This window comes from Brachypodium distachyon, chromosome 2 (genome assembly GCF_000005505.3).
Source record: "Brachypodium distachyon strain Bd21 chromosome 2, Brachypodium_distachyon_v3.0, whole genome shotgun sequence".
Lineage (NCBI taxonomy): Eukaryota > Viridiplantae > Streptophyta > Magnoliopsida > Poales > Poaceae > Brachypodium > Brachypodium distachyon.
Window position 1 is genome coordinate 10,477,256 of NC_016132.3, and position 12,093 is coordinate 10,489,348.

At 41.7% G+C, this 12,093-nt stretch overlaps 2 protein-coding genes across 2 annotated transcripts; one reads left to right on the forward strand and one right to left on the reverse strand.

The window, feature by feature from the left end:
- The first annotated feature begins 432 nt into the window (after nt 1–432).
- LOC100844169 (probable receptor-like protein kinase At5g18500) lies at nt 433–5,165 on the forward strand. Its single transcript, XM_024459397.1, has 8 exons — nt 433–460; nt 620–1,319; nt 1,433–1,537; nt 1,923–2,045; nt 2,372–2,542; nt 2,624–2,753; nt 4,362–4,571; nt 4,733–5,165. Exons 1-8 carry the CDS (start codon nt 448–450, stop codon nt 4,859–4,861), a joined length of 1,581 nt encoding a protein of 526 aa, XP_024315165.1. The 5' UTR covers nt 433–447; the 3' UTR covers nt 4,862–5,165.
- A 77-nt stretch (nt 5,166–5,242) lies between these two features.
- LOC100836542 (pto-interacting protein 1) lies at nt 5,243–9,074 on the reverse strand. The gene is made up of 8 exons (XM_003565674.4): nt 8,854–9,074; nt 8,195–8,285; nt 6,704–6,954; nt 6,497–6,623; nt 6,009–6,282; nt 5,778–5,910; nt 5,609–5,695; nt 5,243–5,539 (listed from the first exon to the last, which is right to left on the reverse strand). Exons 2-8 carry the CDS (start codon nt 8,277–8,279, stop codon nt 5,399–5,401), a joined length of 1,098 nt encoding a protein of 365 aa, XP_003565722.1. The 5' UTR covers nt 8,280–8,285; nt 8,854–9,074; the 3' UTR covers nt 5,243–5,398.
- Between the last annotated feature and the right edge of the window lie 3,019 nt (nt 9,075–12,093).

A 12,093-nucleotide genomic window follows, 5' to 3' on the forward strand; every position in this document is an offset into this window, starting at 1 on the left:
CAGAGTGGAGTTATTTGGGAGAATTGTTGATAAAAATTACCATCGTTTTTGATCTTTCGCCTACAAGAAAATCGAGCCATAGAAAAGAACAGAAGGAGCTTTCTTTCCTCCCTTGAACACAGTGATAAGATGTGAAAGTTTCTCCAAATTTGGCTAGCTGCTTGGTTACTTGGTACTAGTTTTGCTGTGGATTGCTTCACGTGTAAAACGCCCTCGCGCCATATGATCCAGCCACATTTCGTCCACGGCCACTGGACACACGGAGAAAAATTAAATGCGGGCTAGCTGTTGATCCTTGCCTCTGTCGGTACTGCGATCAATCACCATCACAGGAATTTATTCCCCTTGTACAGCCTCCGAGTAACACCTTGTCTTTGCTTCCCATCCAACTTATGTACGGCCTATCTTAACTGTTACTATTTAGTTTGGGAACCCATCCTTCTTATTATGAGCTTACAAGGTGAATGCAGAATTGCAGATGCTCATGCTCGCAGTTGTGTGTTTACTTACCTCCTAAGAGATCCCAACATAAGCTCGATAGTGCCTGCATTGTGTCATCTGTGGAGCTGAGCTAGACGAGCAGCTAACATGTTCACCTGAATCTTTTGCTTCTTTGTAGGGATCAGTAGGCCGTGTCACATGATGGAGTCGCCTTCATCGTCCCCTACTCTACAAGATCATCTCTCCGTGACGACTGGTCCCTTGCATCTCAAAGTATGGGAGGTCGTGTGCATTGCCCTGGGAGCATTCATGGTGGTTGTTTTTTTCCTAACAGTCTGGTTCACTATCCGGAGTAGGAAGAGGATCAGACGAGCATCTGCAAATATCCCAGTCACCCAAATCCCTGCCATTTCCAAGGAAATTAAGGAAGTCAGAGTGGAGCAAGTCCCAGCAAGTGACTTCGGGGCACACGACGGAGTCCTGCTAACATTCCAAGATAAGGCTGGTGACCGGGAATCGGATAAGGACAAGGTCATGGTCCATTTGGGTGTCAGCAAATCAAGGCGTGGGGACGAGAGCAACTCGGGGTCATTCCGTTACATGGACAAGGATGCAGGCTTCCAGTCAGCTGAAGAAGGAGGGTCAGGAACTTTTCGGCAAACTTCAGCTCATGCAATAACCGCTCCTTCACCTTTGGTTGGCATGCCGGAGTTCTCGTACCTTGGCTGGGGTCATTGGTTTACTTTGCGGGATTTGGAACTTGCTACTAACCGTTTCTCAAAGGATAACATTATTGGTGAGGGTGGATATGGTATAGTTTATCGTGGCGAGATTGTCAATGGCACTCCTGTTGCTGTCAAGAAGCTTCTCAATAACCTGTAAGACTTGCCTTGCTTATCACAGTTTGATCTGCCCATGCATTGTTCCTCGTAACAGATTATCCTGCTTTATATACATTTGGTTTTCCCGTTGATGTTTTATGATCTTGCAGAGGGCAAGCTGAGAAAGAATTCAGAGTAGAAGTTGAAGCTATTGGTCATGTTCGCCACAAGAACTTGGTCCGTCTTCTTGGTTACTGTGTGGAGGGTACTCAGAGGTACTCATACTGTCCTTCAGTGTCATATTTTTTTATGCCTCTATCATTTGAAGCTTATTTTGAAAAGGACTGTAATAATTGATAGACAAAAGAGTCATTACTATCCTGCATAACTAGGTTCCGCATGCAAGCAGGCACATCACTGTGCAACACATCCCCAGACAACACTAGCAGGCGCAAGCACAGGCGGATATCGCTGATAATAATTCCACTGGTAGCAGATTTACTGCTTGCTTCATTCTGAATGGCTTGAATGCCTCATTTGTATCGTTGCTACATGTATTACTAGGAAAATAATTCTGCCCGTGGAACATAAATTCGTCAACTATAGTATAATTGTATAGAATTCTGTGACATCATTCCTAACTTCAAGTAAACTTTTCAGGATACTTGTCTACGAGTATGTAAACAATGGAAACCTAGAGCAATGGCTCCACGGAGGTATGAGTCACCGTGGCTCCCTTACATGGGAGGCCCGCATAAAGATTCTTCTGGGGACAGCTAAAGCGTGAGTTTGTCCTGGAAATGCCCCTTGTTTCGCTACTGCTGTGTCATTCTTTTCTTATCTTGTCAGTACAACTTTATATATGCTCATCATAAGGGTTCCAAAATAGCATCGTATTTCTACCTGGAGCTAATTCTACCAAAAATTAATTGCTCTATAACATAATGTCCTTCATGTCAGAAGTGAGTAGAACAGATCTAAACTGAGGGAACACCTAATGCGATGTCTATCTCCTCAGCTAAAACACTCCAATTAAAACATTTTGTCCTTTCTGAATTAGCAGTTTGAATGCTTGAACTGAAAAGAGAGTTGTATGTACCTTTTTGCAGACTTGCTTACTTGCATGAAGCAATTGAACCAAAAGTTGTACACCGTGATATCAAATCCAGCAATATTTTGATTGATGATGATTTTGATGCGAAAGTATCAGATTTTGGTTTAGCCAAGCTTCTTGGTGCTGGCAAGAGTCACGTCACTACTCGGGTTATGGGAACCTTTGGGTATGTTGTGTAACTCATAAGCAGAGTTCGATCATGCTATGATAGTGCTAGTTAATGATGTGCCACATTTACATATTGCAGCTATGTAGCACCAGAATACGCAAACACTGGACTCTTGAATGAGAAAAGTGACATTTACAGCTTTGGAGTTGTTCTCCTAGAGGCAATTACAGGAAGGGATCCTGTTGACTATGGCCGCCCAGCAAATGAGGTATTCATGAGTGGTCAAGCCATGTACTATTTTGATAATATTTGCATGTATGATGTATTTTCCTTCTGCATAATATCAAAATGGCAAGACATGATTATGGTAACATTAGGATGGCTGTTATCTCTCTAATTGAGTCCTGCTAAGTTTAATTTGTTTCTATTAGGATTTAGAATGCTTAGTACTGACTCGAAAGTATTCTATACATGTGTTCTATGCTATGTACTGACTCGAAAGTTTAATTTGTTTCTATTAGGATTTAGAATGCTTAGTACTGACTCGAAAGATTTCTTTTTCCGTATGTCGTAGCAGAACATAATGTTTATTATGGGCACAGACATTTGTGATATTCACATGACTTGATGTTCTTGCTTGTTTATCTGGCTCTTGGCTATTTGTGTGCGGTGTGATGCATCATACATGATACATATAAATACTATGTTAATGTTAAATAAACATGTCAGCAATTTATATACAAAATCTTTAGCGTAGGGTATACCCCACAGTCCACAGAACAATGTTGTAGATTGTTGTATTAAACGGTCAGATCATGTTCTGAGGCTGACTGTAATGCCTCAAGGGCCAGTTTATGGCAATTATTGGCTACATAATACCTAATAGAGGTGGAAACAGATCGGATAGTCCCCTTCTCACTTTCATTTCCATATCTTATTAATTTAATACAAATGCAAGATCGCTATAAGGAAGTACTCAACTCATATTAATGATTGGCTAAGCAAGCAACCTTTCAATTCTAAGTTCTCTAGTTTTTCTTTTCCTTTCTACAAAATTATGTACTAACTTATATGGAATTTATCAAAGCTGGAGTTGGAAATTTTCTTACTGTTTTGCATAAAAAATAACTAACAAATAGGGTTGTTCAAATTCAAATACAAACTGAATATCTAGTTAACCCCATCAGATGCAAATATCCTACAACTTCCTTGGAGAATATTTCAAAACAAACTTCATAAGATGGAAAATTGGAGGCCACCTTGATATCCGCCTCGTCAAAACAATCAGAACATGTATCTTGTTTTCCAAAATTGGAAATAGGATTCCACTCAGAATCTGGAGATTAAATATATTTACATCCATATTCTACACTATTTGCAGAACCATATTTGTATTTGTATATGTAATTATAATCTGGATAGTACATTTATTTGTATACTTTTTATTTGGATGCCGATTTTACTTACCATATTTGTGCTTTCCTGATTATGAATACTGGCTGATAATATAACTTGCTACATGTTTACACCACTAGTAACTAGCTAGAGTTCATCATATATGCATAACTCTTTTTTAGATCGACATATATGCATAACTTAGCCATTGGAGTCTTGTGTGTGCGCCAAGGGGGCAGGTTGCAGACTTGTCCTTGCCTTCAGGCATATGTGCTAAGGGGCAACTCATGCATGTCTGTGCATCTAAGTTGTGACCTAAAAATGGCATCCTTGTCTATATGTATGATAAAGGGCTATTACAAGTTCAGATGTTACAATATACATCATATCTATCTCTTCTATGTGATGCCCTTGTACAATGAAATCATGAATCATTCCTTGTGCTTTCCCAACCCAACACATGATTTTGTGCTATTTGCAGGTAAATCTGGTTGACTGGCTAAAAATGATGGTTGCCAGCAGGCGTTCAGATGAAGTGGTGGATCCCACCATAGAGACACGGCCTTCGACAAGATCTCTCAAGCGTGCACTTTTAACAGCCCTGAGGTGTGTTGATCCGGATTCAGAAAAGAGACCGAAGATGGGTCAAGTTGTGCGGATGCTGGAGTCGGATGACCCAATTCCTCGTGGGGTACGTATTATTGACAAAAAAACATGCTCTTTACTTCATCCATGTATTTCTTCGATCCTATTTACTGCTTCCTGTTTTTTGAAACATTTCATCTGAATGCGTATACTAGTTGACCCTTGATCCATTATCATATTGAAAGCCATAAAACTGTCTGTAAGCAGGACAGAAGATCTAGGCACAACCGTGGAGGCAGCACTGAAATGGATTCCCAAAGGGACAACTCCGACACAGATAAGAGCGACAACCCGGATTCCAAACCGAGCAGGAGCAGAGCCTCGTCTTCCAAATAAGCATTCCATCCTATCACATTTCTTTGCAGGCAGACAGGCCAGCTTACCACTATTAAACATTGCTGACGATTTGGTGACGAAGAAGACGCTGGAGTAACAATTTGTGTACTATGATTTATTTGTAGAAAGGGTGTTCTTGGTTTCTGCTTAACAATTTATTTCTACTTACACCAGTGGTCCTGACAATTTGCTGCTGTAAGTTGTTAACAGTGTGTACAGTTGTAGTAGTAGCTTCATGAATATACTGGCTGAACCGAATATCTGTGAATGAGAGTTTTTCAATGCAAATCCCCAGTCCCCAGCCTGGCAAAGATGGGGTCCTAACAAGAAGCACATAATGCATTGCTCACTATGAGAGGTCGAGAGAGGCACCACATAAGATGGATCCAACAGGAGAGCACAGCAATGCCCCATGGAAGAAGAAGAAGAATTAAGATCGCACGCACCAACCCCCAAAATGTACAACACCAACCCACACGATCCAAATGGCAAGATGACCAGGGCAACAACGAGATAGGAGAAGACTGGCAGGATCCCTCAGATGGCGGTGGAAGCGGAGGCCGAGGCGGCGGGTCTTGACCGGGTGTGCAGCAGCGGGGCCAGAGCCTTGACGACGATGCTCATGTTGGGCCGGAACTCCGCCTCGTACTGTACGCACAGGGCGGCCACGGCAGCCATCTGTTTGCCAAATCACGGTCAGTATCACAGACCACAGTAGAATTATATCATATACTCCTATGTTTTTACCTTGGCGACAGCCTTAGGAGGATAATCCGATCCAAGCCTTGGATCCACACATTGCCTCACCTTGTCTTCACTTAGCCTTGGTGTAGCCTGCACAGACCCAACAGTTGAGGTTTTTTCGCTCTCTTTACATCTTGTCAAGAACCAAAAAGAATCTGAAAAAGCTCTATACCCATGTCACAAGGCTCTGCTGTCCACGTGGCAGTGTATGATCAACTGGTTTGCGACCAGTTAAAAGCTCCAGCAACACGACTCCAAAGCTGTAGACATCACTCTTCGCGCTAAGCTGCCCAGTCATCGCGTACCTGACAGAACCCATAAGGAAATAACAAGTATCAGAGTAGACCGTCAATTTTCTGGCAGATTTGAATCTTGAAAGCACTGAAACAGTTTGGTTGCGTACTCGGGAGCATGATAACCAAAGGTGCCAAGAACACGCGTAGAGTGAAGGCGCGCAGCCATGTCAGGTGCCTGATTGGAGACATCAAAGTCTCCTATCTTTGCAACATCGTTGTCAAAGAGTAGTATGTTGCTGGACTTGATGTCACGGTGGACGACACGAGGCTCTGCCTTCTCATGGAGGAATTCGAGCCCTCTTGCGGCATTTACGGCGATCCTCGCCCGCTGCATCCATGATAGAACTGGTCCCGGCTGGGCGCCCTTGACACCCTTTTTACCTATGATCATGAACCAGACATACATCATCTTTGCTCAAGAAGCTTGAATGGCTCTTATATTACTAATAGCAACAAGGTCAACTACAAATGGTATCTGATCTCATCATATGTAATGTCATTCAACAGATGCAAAAAGCTTCTTTCTTGAGGCATATTAGAATGTAACAAGCTAAGGATTTACTGAAATAGATGACTTGATTTGTTTTATCCTCACCGTGAAGAATATCATGCAAAGATCCCCTTGTCGCATACTCATAGGCAAGAAGGCGTGTGCTCCCTACAGCACAGTATCCCATAAGTTGGACAACATTGTCATGCTTGAGTCTTGAAACGGCGGAAACCTGCAAAAGAAATAAAATTGAGAAGGGCAGTACTGTTGGGGGCACAAGCACCTACATGAAGGAAGGAAAGAGGTTTGAACCTGCGAAAGGAATTCTTGGTCAGGCTGTTTGCTGGAGTCGAGCTTCTTCACCGCAGATTTCTGACCATCTTTCTGTACACCAAAGAAAACTCTAGCATACGAGCCCTCTCCTATAAGAGCATCATTGCTGAAGTTCTTGGTTATTTCCTTCATTTCGTCTAGGGGAATGGCTGGTACTTCAATTGGCCGAGTTTTGCCGGTGCGGATGGCAGGGGTAGGGGCTGGCCCCCGGCTATATCCATAGTTAACCCCTGCAATTGGAGAAATTAAAATACATGCTGCAATCTGCGCAATAAAGAAGCACATTCTAACGAACAAGATGAATTTCATGAAGTTTATTCCCACACAACTGTTTAGATTTGAACTAAATCAAAAGAAAATATACTTCAAAAGTGAATAAAACTTATATTGTTGTCATGTGCCGAAAGGTTGTTGTGTGACTTGTGCCACATGATAAAACCATAATACCGCAGTCCAGAAGATTGTTAGCAACCAGTAGGAAAGTTTTTGAAGCTACAAATTGGTTAGACCAACAATTGTCAATTTGCATGTTTTTTCTAAGATTCCTCGATCGACATACTGGGAGTGAAAAACAATCTGCCATGTCAACTTTTAAATCAAGTGATAACCCCCATAGATTTAGTACCTGGCTGATTAAAAAGGAGCTTGAGTATGGACCGGAGTTGTTAACAGGTTAGTTCTATCGAAGGATTCTGTAACTGTTAGCATACAAATGCAGTACTTACTAGACAAGATGCAACTGGTTCACATGTGTAAAAATGTTAAGCAATGTTTAACACGTGTACCAATTTATTTTCTATTAAACCAATTGAATATTCCGTCCAGTGTTCATACTCCCTACATTTCATAAAGAATGGCGCTCACGTTTTTCAAAGTCAAACTTTGACCAACGATTAGATCAATTGTATGCAGATCATATGTTACAAATTTTATGTCGTTGGAAAGGTTTTCAAATACGAATCCAATGATATAATTTTTGTAACACATAAGTCTCAAATCATTAGTCTAATCGTTGGTCAAAGCAAAATTTTGAAATGCGTGCGTGCATTCTTTGTGAAATGGAGGGAGTAAATCATAACCATAGGTTGACCAGATTTTACAGCTGCAATGCTGTTCTGAGTCTGTCAGTTTGGGTGCAATATGGTAATACTTTTTAGGTACTTTTAACCTAGTTCAACCCATCTTTTTTTACAATTACAGGATTCACAGTGGTATTCAAACTAATTGGATGCTGTTAATCGTAATTGTTATGTAAGAGAATTCTCTGCAGATTTACAGTTATATCATTCATATATATTCAACAAGAGAAATGATCAACTCTTAACCATCAAACCATAGACAAACCAGGTCTGATTAATGTGAGAAACGCTACAAAATTATTTTTCACAACAACGAGCAGAATGTGCTGGAACAAAGAAATAATTAGCTACCATGAGCAAAATGTGATGGAACAAAGAAATAATTTGCAACCTGGAGCAGGGGCAGGAACAAGAGGATCGTCGTGCTTCTTCCTCTTGCCAACAGCATCGGCTCCGCAGCATGAAAAACACCCCATCGCTCCCTACAATTAAACAAAATAATATACATTTGCATCATAATATATCCATTATTGAATGCAGACGTGCAAAGCAGATTGCGTTAATCTGACATTAAATCCGCTATCGAACCCAGCAAAACATAATTTTTTGCTTTCAGAACGGAATCTGGTGATATTTATCTAAGATGCAACTGCGACCTCTGCCCATAAACATTCTTAGCCGAAAAACTAGCGAACATAGGCGCTTCTGGGGAAAATCGCCATGAACAATGAAACATCAACAGAAGAAAAGGCGAACACTGAAAACACCGGCAACATTCGACAGGCGATGAAAGACAATACAACCGCAAAATAAGGGGTGTCGTTCTTGGGATTTTTTATTGCACCAACTATTTAACGGTTATTCTTCTTCCCCTTTCCAATATTTATATTCGCCGGCAATAATGAGTTGATCGCCCAAACAAACAAAATCGCGCGCATCCGAGAAAGAGATTTCATTTTAAGCCAAATCTTGGATCGAAGGGCCGTCGATAATAAAACGGGAATCCGATCAAAACCAGAAAAGAAAGAACAAGAACGGAGGGGGTAGTACCTTGCGTTTGGTTCCTCTTCTTTGGTTGAATCGGAATCCTAAGAGCAATGCGAAGGGGATGGAGAGGAGAGGAGACGGGACGAGGAACACGACGCGGTCTTCCTCGCCCTTCCCCTTCCTCCGTTGGCTTGCTGCCTTGCCCTTGGTGGCCTCTCTCTCCCCCCCTCCTTCTCTCTCTCGCCGCTTCTTGCTTGTTGGTTTGTTTCTTTTGTCCGGCCGTTTCCTTTTTCTACTGCGCAAAGTCACACCCTCCCTCCTCTCGTGGAGCCCCTTTCCACCATCACCCGCCAATTGGAATTTTTCCGGGAAACCCACCGTCCCCTGCTATTCTTGCCATAATGCCAAGAGTTTTCTTTTTCTTCTACTTGCAGACAAAACTGGAGTATACGTAGCAGATGATGTTCTAAAAAAGGTAACGCAATATTCAGATTGGAAGGTAAAAATAGTAGCAGCTCTAAAGGCTGTTGTTTAAACATCGGCACAGTCTTCAAAATAGAATTCTGGTCATCATTTTTATAAAATCCAAAAGATTTTATATGACGAAAGCATTTCATGAGAAACTCAAACTTATGATTTGCAGGAATCATTTGCACGAAACAATTGTAGGAGCCAGGAAAATTCCGCGTAGAAGCACTTCCTCTTAATACCTAGCAACATTTGATCACATCTTCCTATTTTCTGTCAATTTTATAGAGAAGAGGAATGTGGGCTTCCATCATACTTCAACCTGTATGTATATATGTAGAACTGTTCTACATACTTTGTAAGGTCATGTGCCGAGACAGAAAAAATACATGAGGAAACCAGAATAGAAGAGACAAATTATTAGGGGGAGACCAAGCACATATGAAGCTTATATACTCCTAAGTATAAAAAAACAGGGACCTAAGTAGAATATCTCTTGCTCCAGGATCTCCTCGTAGACTGGACTATCTTCCTAGAAGCGGAGAAAAGGTTAAAAAAAAGCATCTGAAATAGAATTGCTAAAGTCTCACCTTATTATTTTTAAGAGCAAATGCAATGTGAAATGGGGGGTTTGCTTTTGTCCTTCTCCTTTGTAAGGAGTTCTGTTTTCTTGCCGTCCTTGTGGAGATCATAAAAGAAAGAGGACAGGATAAACCGTCCTCCACGTTGCTTCCTGAAACAATATCAGATGTAGGGCGGCAAACTACCTCTATTTTTTTTTTCTTTTGGGCAAACAGCTGTTTTTGTTTTAAGCTACACGACGCCAAATTCAAAGGGAACATTAACTTCGTTCACTAGTTAATGGAATTACAGGACAGGAGGATGAGTACATGGCAACAAATTTACATACAACAGGTCAATCCAGGGAATCTGCAAATTATTCTTGTATTCATAGGAGCTCTCATTTGTTTCATGTATCTAAGCTGATAATATACTCAAATCTTAATTGCATTCAAAAAATTGCAGTGCGTTGTTTCATGTTAGGTATTTTTCTTTTCAAGACCAATTAGTTGTACACCCTTCTAGAGAAGTTCTTAATCTTCAATGTCAAAAAATTTGTGTTAATCAAATACAAGTGAAAACATACATTTTAGTCAGAAAGGGTAGCAGGTTTCAATTTTTCCCAGGTCGAGACATCAAGCCATGCAAACCCTGTTAGTTGGAGTTACATTTGCAACTTTTGGACCCTGACCAGAAAGTCCCCTAAAATATGTTGACCCGGTGACACTTTTTTTCAGAGACAAGGGGAGAGAGAGTTTGAACTCGTGAACTTTGGAGATTTTAGAGGACGACCAATGCTATTTAGTTTCTACACTTCTAAATATAAATGTTGTACTCTCTCCGATCCATAATAAGTGTCTTGGGTTTAGTACAACCTTTTACTAACTCACTAAATCTGATACGCTTATTATCGGAGGAAGTAATTTTGTTTTGATCTATAATATCAAATAAACACACTATAAGATATATATCACGAGGATTTAACAATTTGACTATGGCAAAGTTAGAACATCTTAAAGTTTGACTTGAGACAAAGTTAGAACATCTTATATTTGAAACAGAGTGAACAATTGTTAAAGAAAAGGTAGAATATGGAAAACTAGGCCCGCCGAGGGAAAGACCTCCCCAAGGGTAGCGGCGCCACGTGAGATCAAAACCCGCCTTAGAACTGTGCTTTGGTATGGGACACAGACAAGGGATTTTTTTACCCTCCGGCCTGAAATTCGCTCCAGAGGGGAGTCGAATAAGGGATTTTTTTTACCCCTCGGCCTGAAATTTACTCACGAGGAGAGTCGAATCCGGAACCAAAGGGGTGCTACTAGAGCCCCTAGCCATTACGCTAGAATATGTAATTTTTTTAAAGGGAGTGAATAGTTGTTAAAGAAACTCGAAGATTTCAAGAGATATAAAGTACGCAAATCTTGTAGGTGCATGTGTTAGCTGTCGTCGGCAGATGTTTGCTGGTTCATGAATTTCGAGCAGAAGCCTAGCGAGACACAATGGTTATTCTGTTCCTTCCTCGGCCGGTTAGCTTCTCGAGGACGATGGAGTGCAGCATATAGGGCAGCTCTCATGTGAGAGGGTAAATTTAAGAAAACTGCAGTTTTTGGGCAGTTGTGTCACTGAAACACAGTGAACGGAAACTGTTTGCAAAACTGTTTTGTGGTTTTGCTTTATTTCTTACAGGTCGGACCCACCCGTCGGATGCCACGTCCGCCCACCCGATAGCCCACGATTAAACCCCTGACATCTTTTTCATTCCCGCAAGTTTTCAAGGCCGACGTGGCATCCGATAGGTGGGCCCCACATGTAAGGATTCAAGTAAAACGGCTTAAACAGCCAGTTCCAGGCTAACTGATACTACTTGACTCAAAAGGTGTGGTTTTGCAAACGGTTTTCGTAGCAACACGACTGCCCCAAAATCGTGGCATGTGAAATTTACTTCACGTGAGATCCCCTGTCTCACATTTATTGTGTATGTTATTTTTAAAAAATAAGGTCGCCTCGTTGATTCACACAAATAGAAGAGCAAGATCCAGGATTCAGCTACGGATATAATGCCACCTCCCTCACTCACCATTAGCCACCGCAACCCCCTGCTTGCTGCCACCGGAGGGCGCCGTCGGGCATTGCCCGGGGGCCTGAATCGAGGTGCTCTTGTGGGGCACCAGATTTGAGAGGATCTGACGGAAGGGGAAGGGGAAGGGGAAGGAGAGATGGTGTGTGAACGGTCGTCCGTTGAAGAAGGCGAGGACGGGGCTAGAGGCCAGAGAC

Coding starts and splice junctions, on each gene's coding strand:
- LOC100836542 (XM_003565674.4), bottom strand. CDS start 8,279: ATGGGGTGTTTTTCATGCTGCGGAGCCGATGCTGTTGGCAAGAGGAAG. Junction 5,911..6,008: donor TTTGGTTATCATGCTCCCGA/GTACGCAACCAA, acceptor GGGTTCTGTCAG/GTACGCGATGACTGGGCAGC. Junction 5,696..5,777: donor AGCAGAGCCTTGTGACATGG/GTATAGAGCTTT, acceptor GGGTCTGTGCAG/GCTACACCAAGGCTAAGTGA.
- LOC100844169 (XM_024459397.1), top strand. Junction 1,538..1,922: donor TGTGTGGAGGGTACTCAGAG/GTACTCATACTG, acceptor TAAACTTTTCAG/GATACTTGTCTACGAGTATG. Junction 2,754..4,361: donor ATGGCCGCCCAGCAAATGAG/GTATTCATGAGT, acceptor TGCTATTTGCAG/GTAAATCTGGTTGACTGGCT.